Source organism: Papaver somniferum, chromosome 1, assembly GCF_003573695.1.
Source record: "Papaver somniferum cultivar HN1 chromosome 1, ASM357369v1, whole genome shotgun sequence".
In the NCBI taxonomy this organism is placed as follows: domain Eukaryota; kingdom Viridiplantae; phylum Streptophyta; class Magnoliopsida; order Ranunculales; family Papaveraceae; genus Papaver; species Papaver somniferum.
Genome location: NC_039358.1, coordinates 238,253,073 through 238,270,365, shown reverse-complemented (window position 1 = coordinate 238,270,365; position 17,293 = coordinate 238,253,073). Strand labels below are relative to the sequence as shown.

At 36.8% G+C, this 17,293-nt stretch overlaps 3 protein-coding genes, 1 non-coding gene and 1 pseudogene across 4 annotated transcripts; 3 read left to right on the top strand and 2 right to left on the bottom strand.

The window, feature by feature from the left end:
- On the top strand, positions 1–1,959 carry LOC113320632 (heat shock cognate 70 kDa protein-like). The gene is made up of 2 exons (XM_026568534.1): positions 1–140; positions 503–1,959. Exons 1-2 carry the CDS (start codon positions 116–118, stop codon positions 1,957–1,959), a joined length of 1,482 nt encoding a protein of 493 aa, XP_026424319.1. The 5' UTR covers positions 1–115.
- A 1,207-nt stretch (positions 1,960–3,166) lies between these two features.
- On the bottom strand, positions 3,167–5,518 carry LOC113320584 (annotated as a pseudogene).
- Positions 5,519–11,313: 5,795 nt separating this feature from the next.
- Positions 11,314–13,440, bottom strand: LOC113320611. Its single transcript, XM_026568518.1, has 5 exons — positions 13,394–13,440; positions 12,476–13,286; positions 12,196–12,357; positions 11,837–12,082; positions 11,314–11,721 (listed from the first exon to the last, which is right to left on the bottom strand). Exons 2-5 carry the CDS (start codon positions 13,277–13,279, stop codon positions 11,596–11,598), a joined length of 1,338 nt encoding a protein of 445 aa, XP_026424303.1. The 5' UTR covers positions 13,280–13,286; positions 13,394–13,440; the 3' UTR covers positions 11,314–11,595.
- Positions 13,441–13,872: 432 nt separating this feature from the next.
- TRNAN-GUU lies at positions 13,873–13,946 on the top strand. The gene has a single exon. It is a non-coding gene; the product is annotated as a tRNA-Asn (tRNA).
- A 377-nt stretch (positions 13,947–14,323) lies between these two features.
- On the top strand, positions 14,324–16,646 carry LOC113320621 (hexose carrier protein HEX6-like). Its single transcript, XM_026568525.1, has 3 exons — positions 14,324–14,642; positions 14,733–15,055; positions 15,180–16,646. The coding sequence occupies exons 2-3, from the start codon at positions 14,792–14,794 to the stop codon at positions 16,287–16,289; spliced, it is 1,374 nt and encodes a 457-aa protein (XP_026424310.1). The 5' UTR covers positions 14,324–14,642; positions 14,733–14,791; the 3' UTR covers positions 16,290–16,646.
- The last annotated feature ends 647 nt before the right edge of the window (positions 16,647–17,293 follow it).

The following is a 17,293-nucleotide window of genomic DNA, read 5'->3' as shown; positions in this document are numbered from 1 at the left end:
GAATGGAAGAGTTGAAATCATCCCTAATGATCAAGGGAATCGTACTACTCCTTCTTGTGTTGCGTTTACTGATACTCACCGTTTCATCGGAGATGCTGCTCTGAATCAGGTTGCTATGAACCCTATCAACACTGTTTTCGGTGAGACTCACTACTTTCTAGAATTCCAATTTTGGTTGATTATCTAAAATTTCATCATCATGTTTGTTGGTTTAAGTTAGTAGTTTTATCTTTTTATGTTCTTCGAATTTGTATTATATGTTCTGCGATTTGATCAATTTGAGTTGTGACCTTGAGGGTTTGTATTAATCCGGACACCGTGCACGGTGGTCGTTATGTAATACAAATCAATTGACTTGTGAAAAGACATGATCTGGAGATTCTGGACTAATCCAAGCATATGTCTGTATTCACATGTTTGAATAACTGGGAATACTTCTCTTAATTGCTTTTTGAATTACCATCTCGACACCATTTTCTGAGATTGTTTTCTTTTTATGCAGATGCAAAACGTTTAATTGCTAGGAAATTCAATGATACAACGGTTCAGAGTGATATCAAGCTATGGCCATTCAAAGTCATTGCTGGAGAAGACATGAGACCCATGATTCAAGTCAATTACATGGGAAAGGTTAAAGCGTTATCAGCTGAGGAAATCTCATCCATGGTTCTTTCGAAGATGAGGGAAACAGCAGAAGCTTATCTTGGTTCAACTGTTACGGATGCTGTTATCACAGTCCCTGCTTATTTTAATGATTCTCAGCGTCAAGCTACTAAAGATGCTGGTAAAATCGCAGGCCTTAATGTACTGCGAATCATCAATGAACCAACGGCGGCGGGAATTGCTTACGGCCTAGATAAGAAGGCGGCCAATGTAACCACTGGAAAGGAGAAGGGGACCAATGCTGTTGCAGAGAATGTTCTTATCTTTGATCTTGGTGGTGGTATTTTTGATGTTTCGATACTCAACATTAGAGACCGTATCTTCCAAGTCAAGGCTACATCTGGAGATACGCATCTTGGAGGAGAGGATTTCGATAACAGAATGGTTAATCACTTTGTTCAGGAATTCAAGAAGAAGCACGACAAGGACATCAGTAAAAATCCAAAGGCTCTTAGGAGGCTAAGGACATCTTGTGAAAGGGCAAAGAGGACTCTGTCATCTAAAACTCAGACAACCATTGAGATTGATTCATTGTATGAAGGTATCGATTTTAATACGTCCATAACTCGTGCTAAATTTGAAGAGTTAAACCTGGATTTGTTCAAGAAATGTATGGAACCTGTTCAGCTGTGTTTGGCGGATTCTAAGATGGACAAGAACAGCATCCACGAAATTGTGCTCGTAGGTGGGTCCACCAGAATTCCTAAGGTTCAGTCTCTATTGCAGGATTTGTTTAATGGGAAGAAACTCTGCATGAGCATCAACCCTGATGAGGCTGTGGCGTATGGTGCTGCAGTGCAAGCTGCTATTCTGAACGGTGAGGCTAGTGAGAAGGTGCAGGACTTGGTGTTGATGGATGTCATCCCTCTTTCTCTGGGTGTTGAGGTGATAGGAGGTGTTATGAGCGTGGTGGTCCCAAGGAACACAGCCATTCCCACCAAGAAACATAAGGTCTACACTACCGCCAAGGACTATCAAACTAACGTGAGTATTCGGGTGTATGAGGGTGAGGGAATTAGAACTAAGGACAACAGTTTGTTGGGTACCTTCACGCTATATGGACTTCCTCCAGCACCTCGTGGCGTTGCTAAGAATACAGAAACCTTCGTTATTGATGCAGACGGTATATTGACTGTGTTTTCTGAGAACAAGGAATCAGGGAACAAGAATATGATTACGATTAAAAACAACAAGGGGGGGTTGTCATCCTCTGGGATTAAGAGGTTGGTTCGAGAGGCTGAGAAATACAAGTTAGATGATGAAAAACAAATGAAGAAGGTAGAGTTGAGGAACTAATTTGAGACATGCTTTGAAGATGAGGAACATGGCCAATAATAGCGGAGGGACTCTATCAATAGATGATCAGAAGAAAATCGAGAATGCAGTCTACAATGCCTTACAGTGGTTGGATAGCAATGAACTTGCTGCAATAGACGAAATCAACCGCAAGATGAAGGTATTACAGAATGTATGTGACCCTTGCATAGATAAGTTGTACCAGCAAGGTATTACTGATAATGCTACTCCTTCAGCAACAACTAGCAGTGGTGCACCCAAAACCGGGAAAATCCAGAAAATCTTGAGATCATTTGGTTTCTTCTGATCACGCTTTATGCCTCGACTCACACATACTGCTTGGTTATAGTTAATAGTCTTCTATCATTTATTTTCGAAGTCTGTCAGTGGTTTGTTCACAGGTAGATATTGCTTGTGTGCTCTGAACCTTTGATGTTTTGTTTCTCATTGAAATCTACATGTTCAGTTGAAACCCAGTTACTTTTACACTACAGGCATTAGTTTTCACGACTTTTTTTCTCGATATTTCATCTTCCCAGACCCATTGTTGTTTCTCATGAAATTTATCTGAAGACTCGAATAAGGAACCAGACCATTTTATCTGGTGGATTTTGCGCTACAATACAAATTTTAGTTGAAAGACCAATACTGAACAACTGAGCAAATTTGGGGGCATGAGGCTTTATATAACATAAGTGTTCCGGGTTCAGGTTACAATACATATATTTGGGTAACAATGACAGTCCTGTAAACGGCCAAATTTTGGAGGTGTTATTGGTCGCATTGCGTTGCCATTCTTGGGGGAGGATACGGCTTGAAGCCTTGAACCTTCTTCAAACATACAAGACACAACCAAAGTCGAATTTCACGTCGAACTAAGAACAACCTGCCGCAGGAAACCCACGCCTTGCAATCTGTTATATATTGGTTTTATCTCTGGTGTCATGAAGCCACCGGTACACAAGTAGAGTGTATGAATACCTTAGAGGCTGATTCAAAAATAGAAATTTTGACAGTAACAGTAGTTTCTTCCCAGTATATCCCCACTTCATTAGTGGGTTTTCATATAAATTTTGAAAAGACCGACATCTATGCACAGCAAATTGAAACCACAGCACCAGAAGAAACTCATAAAGAAAACTGAAGCTAAGGCTCATAGTCAAATTCTCAAACTAAAATGTAACTATAGAATTATGGTTCCAGAGATGCAACATAAAAGCCTCAAGTCTAACTACTACTAAGCATGTATCTGGCAAGATATATAACACTCAGATGAGACTAAAAACTTCAAAAAAGTCTAGGTCGAACAACTTAGTTGAATCAAATTAAAAAATAAAGAAGTAAATACCAATTTAGTTGATTTCCTCGACCAGCCTGCTGTTACATCTTTATTCTAGGTACTTTGCATTTCATTCTGTTTATGATAGGTCTGCATACATTTTCAAATTCCTTCATCTGGTCGTTGATTTCCTTCAAATCACCTACTTCATTGCTATCCAACCACTGGGAGGCCTTGTTGACCGCAGCATCGATCTTCATTTTGCCAGCCGATGGTCTCTTGCCACTGATTGCATTCCTCATGTCTTTCAGGTATTCCTCAAATGAGTTTTTTAACTCCACCTTTTTCTTTTTTTCTTCTTCCTCTAACTTGTATCTCTCAGCCTCTCGAGCCAATCTCTCGACCTCAGCCTTCGAAAATCTTCCCTTATCATTTGTAATCGTAATCTGATTTTTACTCCCCGATTTCTTATCCTCGGCAGACATAGTTAATATACCATCTGCATCTATGTTAAAACATGCTCTCAATATAGGAACACGACGAGGTTCTGGTGGAAATCCTGTTAAGCTGAACTGACCCAATAAGTTATTGTCAGAGGTTCTACTACTCTCACCTTCGTAGACTTGAAATGTCGCCAAACTTTGATTGTCAAATTCGGTAGTAAATCCCTCTTCCTTCTTAACGGGAATGGCACTGTTCCTGGGGATTACCACACTCATAACACCTCCTAATGTCTCAATTCCAAGAGAAAGAGGGGTGACATCCAACAAAACCAAGTCCTGCACCTTCTCATTATCCTCGCCCCTTAAAATAGCAGCCTGCACTGCAGCACCATACGCCACAGCCTCGTCAGGAATGATGCTCTTGCAGAGTTCCTTCCAATCAAAGAAATCCTGCAATAGAGACTGCATCTTTGGAATTCTAGAGGAACCACCAATGAGTACAATTTCATTAATGCTGTTCTTGTCCAATTTAGAATCCCCAAAACACTTCTCAACAGATTCCATACATTTCTTGAACAAATACATGTTCAACTCTTCAAATTTAGCACGAGTAATGGGCGCATGGAAATCTATTCCATCATACAAAGCATCAATATCAATGGCTGCCTGACCAGTACATAAGAGGTTCCGCTTTGCCCTCTCACACGCTGTTCTCATCCTCCTAAGAGCCTTTGGGTTTCCACTGATATCCTTGTTATGCTTTCTCTTGAACTCTTGCACAAAGTGATTTAACATCCTGTCATCAAAATCTTCTCCTCCGAGATGGGTATCTCCAGCTATAGAGTATAGCCTTGACTTCAAAATTTCCCTTGTTAATGGTGAGTATTGAAACATCGAAAGTACCACCACCAAGATCAAAGATAAGAACATTCCTTGGACCAACACTAGTCTCCTTGGTACCGAGTCCGTAAGCAATAGCAGCTGCCATTGGTTCATTGATGATTCGCATTACAGAAAACCCAGCAATGGTACCAGCATCCCTAGTAGCATGACGCTGAGAATCATTAAAGTAAGCCGGGACTGTGATAACAGCATCCTTAACAGTTGAGCCAAGGTAATCTTCAGCAGTTTGTCGCATCTTAGCGAGCACCATGGCAGAGATTTCTTCAGCGGAAAACAATTTCTTTTTGCCCTTGAGAATGACTTGAATGATTGGTTTGCCTTCTAATCCAGCAATAACTTTGAAAGGCCATACCTTGATATCTCTCTGAACAAACTTATCGTTGAATTTCCTACCAATTAAACGTTTCGCATCTACAAAACATAACATAGACTCACAAAATTATCTCTAGATGGTAACTCTAAGAAAGATTAAACAATTTATAATGACTCAAAAGTACTTTAGCATATGACAGCACAACACTACAGTGAATCAAATTCATGAGATTATATTATATTATACAATAGACTAGTAGACATCAAAATCAGAAAATTGAACTAAACAAATTGAGATGTACTTTACCAAAAACGGTGTTGATAGGATTAAGAGCAGCTTGATTTTTGGTACCATCTCCAATCAAACGTTCAGTACCAGCGAAAGCCACATAAGATGGCGTAGTCCCATTCCCTTGATCATTTGGTATAATCTCAACACGATCATGTTGCCATACTCCAACACATGAATAAGTTGTCCCCAAATCTATTCCTATTGCTGCTCCTCTTCTTCCGACTTCTGTTTTCTCAACCATTGAATTGATATAAACTAAGTTGGCAATAAAAGAGGAAAAAGTGAAAGTTTTTGAAGATCCAGAATAAGGGTTTTAGAGACAGAAGTAAAAAAAAAAAAAAAAAATTGGGGTTTTGTGAGAGTTGTAAGAGAGAGATGGTGAAGAAATCTGAGGTTTTTTACAGTAATTTTGTTTTGGGGGTTTTAGTGTGAGGGAGTGTCTTTCTGTAAGAAGTTGGAAATTTTGATTTTAGAGACAGAGAAAGTGTTATTTCAGCCATTGAAATGATATACACTAATACACTTAGGTTTGCAATGATAAAAGAGAAACAAGTGGGGTTTCTTAAGATCCAGAATAGGGGTTTTACAGGCAGAAGTAGAGAAAATGAAAATGGGGGGTTTTGTGAGAGAGAGAGATGGTGAAGAAATTTGGGGTTTGGAAATTTGGGATTGTGAGAGAGGAAGTGGTGTTTTCCGAGAAAAAAGGAAACTAAAAAGACAGGGTTTATCCAAAGGATAATAGGGTCAACTGATTTGACTATCTTCTTAGATCCAAAATCAAACTCCAAATTTTACCGAAAATGATTTAAGTACCGGGAGAAACTCCCGGGAAGGGAATGGGACTCACTTTATCCATTCCCAATCTCGATGTTTAGAGCGTTATCATCCTCCATCCATTCCCCTCCCGGGATTCTCCACGGAATTTTTGGGCGTCATCGTAGCATTACTCAAATTTTATATCATGATGCGCCATGCTTCCACCTTACCTGTGCTTTTTTTGACGCTCTAGGTTATAGCCGGGGTTTCATCGCTGGTTGAACTTACCAGGCAAAGTGTCACTAAATCATAACTTTCCACCAGTAACATGTAAAAATGATGAAGTCATAATTCATAGGTGATAATGTAAAACAACAAATCACATAATAATGGTTCTACTATGTAACTCCGAGTCTCGACATTTTTAGGTGTCCTCTTCTTTGAATGAAAGTGAAGTCACCTTTTCTTCGACGTATGCGTGCTTCAATTTCTTTCGTAAAAATATAGTTGAACTTATTTGTATACAATCTCATCATTGTATCTACATTTTTGTTGAAGTCTTTCACACTCTAAATAAAGTATCGTCTCTTTGAAAGCGCTAGTCCTTGTATATGATTACAAATCAAGCTTATCATTGACCTTCCGTTGATTCATGTCATGGAACGAAAATTTTAAGTTGTCGTAATAAGTAACCCACATTTTGCAGTTTACTCCAACATCTCACATTGGATATATATATCCAATTTTAGTTTCACTTTGTGTTTTCAAAATATGTCGAATAGAAAAATTGTTTTTGAAGCATTGGTGATGAATAAAAAAGTGGTAATTTATAGAGTGAAGAGATCGTGTCATGAAAAATAAAAGCATAATCCATCGTATATTTAGTAGAAAACAAAAATTTAATAAAGCTGTTGAGTTTTTATTTAATATCAATGTTATGCACGTAGGAAATTAACAAAGCGTATATATAAAAAGGGCGTTCCTTTACATACTCCTGAAAATGCTAACGATACTCCCAATAATTAGTTATATCAGTTATAATCTGGTTAACCTGAAAATCTTAAAATTATGTGAATTTATTTATAAATATACCCCCCTCTTTCCAGTTTGTTTATTAACAAATTTACGCATCTGTACCAGTTTTTTCCTTCATATATTTCAGTTGCACCATCATACAAATGAGGAAGAACAAATATGTTCATAACCACATGGTGATTGATTATTATAAACAATAGTTCTTCATAAACAAATTAGTTCATAAACTAAAATTATCATCATCGGAGTCAACATGGATACATCACCAGACAAATTGAATTGAAATTAATGATGGAGAAAGTTGATAAAAATGGTGATTGGTTTGCTTATTGTTTATCATGGAACTACTGATGGAGTTATTGAAAAAGATGAATAAATCAGGCATTAACTTCAAAAAATCCATTACTATTAGAATCACAAAGCTATTGAGTTTTCATCAAGAACTATTTTTAATCAACAAATGAAACTAAATACACGCAAGATGATTTTATTGATAAGAGAATAACAGAGTTTTCGAAATTGAGATCGAGGACATGGATTTGTGAGAATATTACCAAAAGATCAAGATTAAAACCAAATCCTTAATGGATCGATCAAGGATCCGAAAAATATAAGAAGAAAATAACTGCACCTAGGGTTTAGTATACTATTCCTAAAATCTGGTCTTCCGTAAAGGGGTTTCTCTTTGATTAAAAACGGTAGTGGTGGTCCACTGGTGGTAGTCGTCCTTCACGAGGTAGATCAATTTTGAGATCTTTGTGTGGGGTATACGAATGTTAATGATTTGACGGGTAGGAAGATGATTGTTGGGGGTACATGGATAAGGGGTACCGTTAGTATATTTGGGGGTATATACAAGAACACCTTATAAAAACTTTAAAAACCACCTCTTGCATTCTCCACAATTTAATAAGCAGTAGACAATTTTTTAGTTGTTTTTTGGACGGTTTATCAAGAACCAAAGCTATTGTAGCTCAAAATGATATAAAACTTAGTGAACCGAGCATGCAAAAAAAAAGAGGTTATATCTTATACTCCCTCCGTCCTAATTTACTTGCTAAAATTGAGTTTTTTTCAACAAAAGTGTACCAAAAAATTACTATATTTCCCACTAAAATTATCTAATTATCAAGAAATAACTAAAAACTAGGATACAAAAACTAGTATATTAAACAAGTAATTTGAAAGATTGATGATGTATGTGGAAATAATTTGATTTTGTTTCAAGTTTTTGCATAATCCTATTTTGGCAAGTAAACTAGGACGGAGGGAGTAAGTTTATTTAGAGTTAGTCTTTTAGTTGTTGGAAAAAAAAGGTACCAGGATGAAAACAAAGAGCAGAAAAGAATGTTGTAACACAGAACTTCAAAGCCTTGCGATTCTTTTCAGCAACTATTTCGACCCTTCCCAATAACTTGGCAAGTACAATTAGTCAATGAAATATTTCTTTCAGGATACAATGAAGCTATAACAACGTTGTTGGATTTAAGAGTTCTACTCCCTTGACCCAACCAAGAACACACAATATTTAGAATCTGATGATGCTTAGAGAATATAGAAAACAAAGACTTTTGATATGTTACATTGGGAGAAAACCTTCGCTATTTAAAGGGGTTTCATTCGTTTTGGAGAAGTTTTTCATCTCCAACAGACGCTTTCAAGAGGCATCCATTAATGGTATCTTTTGGAAAGAGACTAGAATACTCAAGTTTCTTATGAGCACAACCAATATTCTTCATTAACTTTACATTAGGATCCAAAGGAGTAATGGCTAGGATGTCATCAAAATAACCATACTTCTTGAGAAATTTCTCAATGTGATGATCACATAAACCTCTCCTAAATCCTTCATGTCAAAGTTAAAACTAAGAAACTTCTTTGTTTCTTCCACACGAGATATATCAAATTCAAAAATAAGCATATCATCAACATACAAGCAGAGAATTACACATCTAGAACTATCATGCTTTCTATAGATACATTTGTCCGCATCGTTAACAACAAAACCATATGACAGAGCTAGTTTGTCAAACTTCTCATGACATTGAATGGGAGCTTGCTTCAATCCATAGAGACATCTAACCAATTTGCAAACTTTCTTTTATTGGCCTGGTAATATAAAACCTTTCGGTTGTTCCATATATATCTCTTCTTCTAAATTACTATTTGGGAAAGCGGTTTTGACATCCATTTGATGAATAATTAAGTTGTGAACAGATGCAAGTCCAATTAAACAACAAATAGATGAGATGCGAGCAATAAGAGCACATGTATCAACTAATGGATGAGATGCGTCGATAGAAATTTCTGGAAAACCAAAATAGATTCTCAAATCCAAAATAAAGAAGAAAAAAAATTATCTAATATTAGTTGGGGTGAATCTTTTTTGTCGACAAAATTGATTTTGGATATCTAAGCAATCATGCAGCAGATATTTGATCATAATGATAATTTTGGATTACTTTTTTTTTTTTGATGGGTGTACTTTTGGATTACTTAGAAAACATTTAGGCACATCACATGTTTTATGTCTGCACCCACATTCCTAGTGATTCAAATAAAATTACAGATTCGTTAGCAAAGGAAGCTAAGAGCAAAACTAGTAAAGAATTATGGAGTGGTGTATTACCATATTGGCTGGAACCTCTCATTAGAGAGAAACTTGATGTAATCTCTTTCTAGTTTTCAATAAATTCTTTTTTTCCAATTAAAAATAAATAAAAATTATTTTGGGTCATAACGTTATAGTGGCACATTGTTAAAAACTTTAAGCCCATTAACCAAATTTTGGGTTAATTGGTAGTTATAAATTTTGGTTTGCAAATACTAAGCAGTTCCGGAAATTAATTTTATGGATAGAAAGCCGATTTTGGATCACTAAGTCAGTTTTTGTGTCGTGACACATTCTGCTGTTTTTCTCGAAGAAAAATGGTTTAACTTATTTAAATGCAATCTCATTACTGTATCCATATTTTTGTCTTTCGTAGAACTTAAACGGGACCATCCTGTTGAAGTTGCATATTTTTAAAGTAGATATGTTTTGGGTGAATCGATATCAAACTTGGTTCTAAATCACATAATTTGTAAATTTTACCTCTGGTCTCCCGTTGAACCATAACATATTAATGAAATCTTAAGTGTTCGTATTAAGTAACACACAATTTGCAATTTACTCCAACATCTCACAGTTTTCGTTTTAGTTTTGCGCATATTTTCTCAAAATATGATAAATACTAAAGTTCTTTATTAAGTATTGTTGATAAGAAAAGTAGCAATGTATATATATCAAAGAGTTTCATGAATAAAAGGATAGGTGATCATACATTTTGCAGAAAATGAAAATGAAAATGAAAATGAAATGGGGCTGTTGAGTTTTTGTTTAATGTCCATGCCATGGACATAGGAAATCGACAAATTGCATAAATAAACAACCGAAAAACCACTTACTGAGCCCGCATTCGTGAGAACCCACCTTTCATCCCAAAAAATTATTGGATTCTCCTCAGTTTAGTAAATAAAGATGGGTCCTGAATTTCTGTTCCACCTCATCAAAATTCCTTCTTTGTTGATATTGGTGATTCTCTAGAGGTACTAACTCATTCACACTTCCCAAAAATGAAATGTAAATTCCATTTCGGAAAATGGGTCATTTGTCCAAATATTTTTAAAACATGGTTCTAATGGACGAGTAAAAATTAATATGGGTGAAATGGGCACCAAAAAAATAGCAAGAATGAAACTGAACTCATCCTGGCTTAAACTTAAAAAAGAGCGAGGATGAAACTTGATGCATCCTGATGTGAATTAAAAATATGAAAAAGTATTTGAAAATGGGTAGGATGAAACTGTTTACATCCTGACTATTTTTACATTTTCGTCCATTTAAACAATATCAAATTTTACATGTCTTTTTCACCAAGCAATTATTAATTTTGATCTTTTTAACCAATTTTGTGATTCCATTTCATGTTTGAAATTATACTAACAGTAAGTTTTAGACTGTTTTTATGTACGTCTATTAAGAACCAGAGCCAGTGGTATAGAACCTAGTGAACCAGTATACAAAAGGAAATCCTTATCTTATGAAGTTAAGTTATGGTGAATTGTTTTGTCGACAGACTTGATGTTACGTGACTTGGCAATCATGAAATAGATATTTCATATTTGATCGTAGTGGTAAATTTAGGAGTACTTAGAAAAAATTTAGGCACATCACATGTTTTGGGTTATGGAGGCACAGTATACAGATTTTAGTCCATTAACCAAATTTTGGGTCATAGTTGTAGATTTTTGGTTGCAAAGTACGAATATTAAGCAGTGTGGAAACTTTTACGTCATATGATGCAAATTTGGGGCACTTAGCAGAGTTTGTATAACAATGCAGATTCGATTTCTCCTTGGTTAAGATTTTGTATCACGAGGTTGAGTTTTGGTCGCATTGAATTGCAAATTTTGGGGGTAGCTTCAAACGTAAGACACAACCAAAGGTGAGTTGAGCATCGCACTAAACACAACCTGCCGCAGGAAACCCACGCCAGCTATCTTACGCATAGGTTTTATGTGGATTACAATTAATCAAAAAGAGCTTGAGGAGTTTCAAGATTAGAGAGACATGCTTAGATGCCTAATAGCTGATAGCCACCATATTTTTCGTCTTTCCGAAGATAACTAAAAACAGCGCCAATCGCACCTACAACTCCCATCAAAACCAATAACCATGTGTACTTCAAGATTTCCAGCTTCTGCACAAACGAAGTCAAAAATACATGAAGTCAGATTCCTCCATTAATTTAGATTTTTTTGTTTTTAATCTAAGCAAAGGTTAGTATGTTCATTTCAGGACAATTTGAATCATACATAAATTTGCCTGCGCGATGGCTTTGGCGGTTGATCCGCAACCAAGATGTAGAAATAACCCATCACTCCAGTATGTTTTTCAATGCTGCTGTAGTTAGATTCCAAAACCAAAGTCTCTCCATCAGATATCTTGACAGAGCCAGGTTGAGGATAGCAAGTTGACATCCCCACTATGTTGCCATCTTCGTTGCCTGCTTCATTTCCATCTCCATAAACTGGTAAAGAAGTGCATATAAGACGTCCATCCTGATCAATCCATGAATGCACACAATATTTTTTTGTCAGTCCTCGGACAACACCATAGATAACACGACAGCATATGAATAAGAAGAAACTGACACGAAAATAGTCAGAATTACCTGTCCATAAAGCGCTGAACCAATTCCAGCAGAGTGCTGATGAGCAACACCATAGATTAGATAACCGCCGTTGGGCAGAACCAGACTTGTCTTTTTATTATCTACACAAATTGTATCTCTACCTGCACTAGTCCTATCACATGCTTCGACATCGTATTCAATCTGTTTATAGCCACAAATGCAAATTAGTACCCGCATAACCAAAAATGCGCTGGTCATGAAGCCACCATCACATGAATAAAGAATATTTAATTTTCTGAAGTAACAAATAGGGCATTACCTTGCAGGGTGATTCTGAATCACTCCCTCTTTTAGCAGTATAGGTGACATCAAAAACGTAAACTTTGACAGGCAAAATAGTTTCTTCCCAGTCTACCCATTTCACTGTGTATTTCAGGTAGACACCTCTTTTGATGCTCCTGAAGCTTTGTCTTACCCTGCATTGAGTCTTATCATAGCAGCACTTCAAGCCTCCGGTGTAACCCATCCTTAATGGTGTACCATACTCATCCTTGGTAACATTATACAGATCACACTTGCACTCCGTGCAACCAAATTGATCTTCCACACCTCGTAAATCAATTGCATGTAAGTTAATTAACCATCTCTCCTCATAACCATCTGGGATTTCTGCAGGATTTCCAACCTCTATTCCGTAAGGATCTGGCACGCGTGTCATGGTTCGTCGTGTTTCAGATCCAAACCCAAAGTACTGGCCAAGGTTCTTGCAAAAGCCACTGTTTCTCACCATAATCATCTTCCCAGAATCCTTCTCTTCATCCGTATCTATATCCTTTGTGGCATAGTATCTTAGGATGACCCAGTGATGAATATAAGTTTCATACAACGGAACGGAATTCCCAGACTCGTCAACTATTTCAGCATTGAAGTCCTTAAGAGCAATATGACCTCTTGGAAAATCGACGTTGTGGTAATACTTATTACAGACAGATCCTGCTCCCAACACAAACTTAGGAGTCAAGAAGACGCCAGATTTCTCCCCATTCACTTCACTGAACACAGATTCAGAAATTTGAACTGATAGAATAAGCAACAGTACTCCGAATAACAATTCTCGTCTCATGTTTTTTCTGCCAACAAGTTTCACATACGGAAATTCAAAATCCAAAGCAAAATACAATGACAGTAATAATTAGCATAAATCATACTAATGTACTACTTGAACGTATAGACATACCTGAATTTTTTTTTCTTCGTATGCTGCTTCTGTGATGCTTTCCTTGCTGCAACTACTTCTTACCACTTCCTGTTAAATAAGATCAGCTAGCTTACCCACGGGCAGAGTTAGTTCCCCGGTACCAACCTTTTGATTATGTGACGAAATGTATGTACGCAAATAAGGACATGAATCAAGATAATAAGAATCTTGGCAACGTCAGAAAATGCACCATTTTTCTTTGTAGCTATGTGGTCAAGTTAGAATTTGTAGTACTCCACTTTTTATCAAAAAAATCATAAGTTTCTACATCAGTTTTTTGTGGTGGCTAATAAGTGCCGAGGCAATCCCTAACGTCATCTTTGATACTAGGAAACCAAAAAATACAGAACTAACAGCGACAAACCAAGCTCCATGAACTTGAGAGTACATCTCAGTGGCTAGAAAATGACAACGGAAAATTTGGATCTGTAAGACAAAGCTGGAAAAGCAACAACAAAGCTGGAATAGCTCAGCTGGTTAGAGCGTGTGGCTGTTAACCACAAGGTCACAGGTTCAATCCCTGTTTCTAGCGACTTTTTTCATTTCATTTTCGTTGTTTTCTTTTTCAATAATTATAATCTTTAAGTTTAGATGATCTATGAACTGAATGTTCTTCAAAACCACTTTTAATTTGCTTATCACAAATTCCAACACTATTGAATTTCATCATCATCCTCATTATAAGAATAATTCTCATTCTTAAAATAAGAATACTACTATTGTCATATTTTAAATGCCACAATATACATGAAAATCAAAAGCATGTTATTCCACCCAGAAAAAAAAAAAAAGAGTCAAATTCGAATATGAGTAGATAATCCACACAAGTGGTATAAGAGATATAAAGCAAAGGAATAAATGAAAGGATGAGTGGATTATGTGGTTCCTATGCGTTGTACCTCAAAAGAATGGATTAGTGAGTTCATCCCCTTTATAATTAAGAATCCAAGTTTTGAGAAAGAAAAAGTCGGCCTAATAATTCCAATTTAGACCATTATCTAGGAGATTATGATAGTTTAGAGATACTACAACTGAAGTATAACCCTTCTGCAACTTCAAACCCACTTGAAGTGGTCAGACCAAGTTATGGCAGTGGGATTGAGTACAGAGATGAGTGGTAATAGTAGAATTAAAAAATACAGTGGGAGGGTTACAAAATATGTAATTCTTTCGTGTATGATGGCAGCCATGGGTGGATTTCTCTTTGGTTATGATATTGGAATTTCAGGTATACCTATTCATTTCATTCCTGCTATATATGAAGCTAATTTTTTCTTATTAATTTATGGTAGTGTAACGTGATTCTAAACATTTCTAGGTGGAGTGACTTCAATGGAGCCATTTTTGAACAAGTTTTTTCCGTAAGTGTATAGGAGGATGAAGGAGGACACCAACATTAGCAACTACTGCAAATATGATAGTATGCTTTTGACATTGTTTACATCATCTTTGTACATTGCTGGACTTGTGGCCTCCTTTTTTGCATCATCAATTACAAGTAGGTTTGGTCGTAAACCATCCATTCTCATTGGTGGTGCTACTTTCCTTGCTGGTACTGCTCTTGGTGCCGCCGCTGCCAACATTTACATGCTCATATTTGGTCGTGTCTTGCTGGGTGTTGGTGTGGGATTCGCAAACCAGGTAACTAATTAATTAAAATCCATTGTTACAAGAACAAAATATGCGCTACGCATTTATTGCCAGCTTCCCACCAAATCATTCTTGACCATTCTTAAAGATGAGTTCTTTCCGTTCGTATTTGCAGGCAGTCCCACTATATCTTTCAGAAATGGCACCTGCTACATACCGAGGAGCCATGGCCAATGGTTTCCATTTATGTGTCAATCTTGGAATCTTATCTGCTAACCTAATCAACTTTGGAACTGAAAAGATCAAAGGTGGTTCAGGCTGGCGAATTTCACTTGCAATGGGTGCAGTTCCAGCATCGGTATTAACCATAGGATCCTTTTTCTTGTCTGAAACTCCAAATAGCTTGATTCAGCGTGGGGTTGATTCTCAAAAGGCGAGGCTAGTGTTGCAAAGAGTAAGAGGAACAACTGATGTCCAAGTAGAGCTTGACGATCTTATCAAAGCTAGCTCTGCATCCAAAACACTCAACCACCATCCGTTCCATCTAATTTTGCAGAGAAAATATAGGCCGCAATTCATAATGTCAATTGCCATACCATTCTTCCAGCAGGTAACAGGAATCAATGTGATTGGATTTTACGCACCATTGCTATTCCGAACAATTGGATTAGGTGAAAGTGCATCACTGTTGTCAGCCGTACTCACAGGTCTAGTCGGGACATGTTCAATTTGTATCACAATATTGACAGTTGATAAAATAGGACGACGCGCTTTATTCATAATAGGCGGAATACTAATGTTCATACCACAGATAACAGTTGGGGCAATAATGGCGTATAAACTTGGAGATCATACTGAACTAATGACCAAAGGATATTCATATTCAGTGCTAGTTTTAATATGTGTATATGTTTGTGGCTTTGCAATATCTTGGGGTCCATTAGCTTGGCTGGTTCCCAGTGAGATTTTCCCATTAGAAATTAGATCAATTGGACAAAGCATAAATGTAGCTGTAGGCTTGATATTCACTTTTATAATTGCCCAAACATTTTTGGCAATGCTTTGCCATTTGAAAGCTGGGATTTTCTTCTTCTTCGGTAGTTGGGTCTTTCTAATGACGGGGTTTGTATACTTTCTGTTGCCGGAAACTAAGAATGTACCTATCGAAAAGATGGATAAGATCTGGAGACAACATTGGTTTTGGAAGAGATTTGTAGGGGAGGAAGAAAGTGTTGACAACCAATGGAACGTACCTATTCCTATGTCAAATGGTATTTGGAATTGAAGTATCAACTTGTGTTTTCCTGTTCTATGTTAAGTGGGATTTTGGTATCATTGACCAAACTGAACCAGATTATGCTCGTTAAGTTCAGGCAAGGAACGAGCCACCAGGTATGGACACTGAAGCAGTTTCCCCAACCCCCGGAGACAATTTGTCTATGTTTTAGAAAAAATCCTCATAAAGTTGTTTGCTTATTTATTGTACTAGCATTCACAACTGTTTTGTGGACTCGGGGTCTAAATTTTTATCATTGAGTGAAGATGATAATCTAGGAGTTTGAAGCGGGTCTTCTTCCCCTGAGAATACTCTTTCCATATGTGTGACATCTATCTGCATCTTCTTTTAATGTCAAATATACACTATCCCATCTGTGCCTTGAAACAAACATGTTTTGGATTAATCATTAACCATATCTGGCGCATAACCTCACTATTTCATCATATGTGCAGAAACAAATCACTTAATATTAGTCTTATCAGGAATTAGATGGTAATGAGATTCTAAATTTTCTACTAACTAAAATACAATTTACAGTTTACTCCAACATTTCATCATTGTCGTTGTTGTTAACTAAACAGGTAGAAGAAAGAACACAGATTTACGTGGTTCGGCTATAGCCTACGTCCACGGGAGAAGAATGACTTAGGGTTTCTTATCATGATCAATGGAGTTTTACAAGACTTATATATAGCTTACACATACCACACATATCTTACGTATAGATAGCAGCATATCTAGAGCATATCTAGAGAATATTTTCTTGCTGTATAGACCAACCATAAATAGAGAAACAACCAAATATTCTTCTATGTTCCAACACTCCCCCTCAAGTTGGTGCGAAGATATTAATGGAGCCCAACTTGGATAGAATTCCATTGAATTGCTTGACAGGTAAACCCTTAGTAAAAACATCTGCCAGTTGTTGATGGCTACGAACGAAAGGAGTGCATATTACTTTGGACAATACCTTCTCTCTAACAAAATGACAATCCACTTCTGTGTGCTTT

Coding starts and splice junctions, on each gene's coding strand:
- LOC113320632 (XM_026568534.1), top strand. CDS start 116: ATGAACCCTATCAACACTGTTTTCG. Junction 141..502: donor CCCTATCAACACTGTTTTCG/GTGAGACTCACT, acceptor CTTTTTATGCAG/ATGCAAAACGTTTAATTGCT.
- LOC113320611 (XM_026568518.1), bottom strand. CDS start 13,279: ATGAGACGAGAATTGTTATTCGGAGTACTGTTGCTTATTCTATCAGTT. Junction 12,358..12,475: donor ATTCAGAATCACCCTGCAAG/GTAATGCCCTAT, acceptor GGCTATAAACAG/ATTGAATACGATGTCGAAGC. Junction 11,722..11,836: donor CATCGCGCAGGCAAATTTAT/GTATGATTCAAA, acceptor TCGTTTGTGCAG/AAGCTGGAAATCTTGAAGTA.
- LOC113320621 (XM_026568525.1), top strand. CDS start 14,792: ATGAAGGAGGACACCAACATTAGCAACTACTGCAAATATGATAGTATG. Junction 15,056..15,179: donor GTGTGGGATTCGCAAACCAG/GTAACTAATTAA, acceptor TCGTATTTGCAG/GCAGTCCCACTATATCTTTC.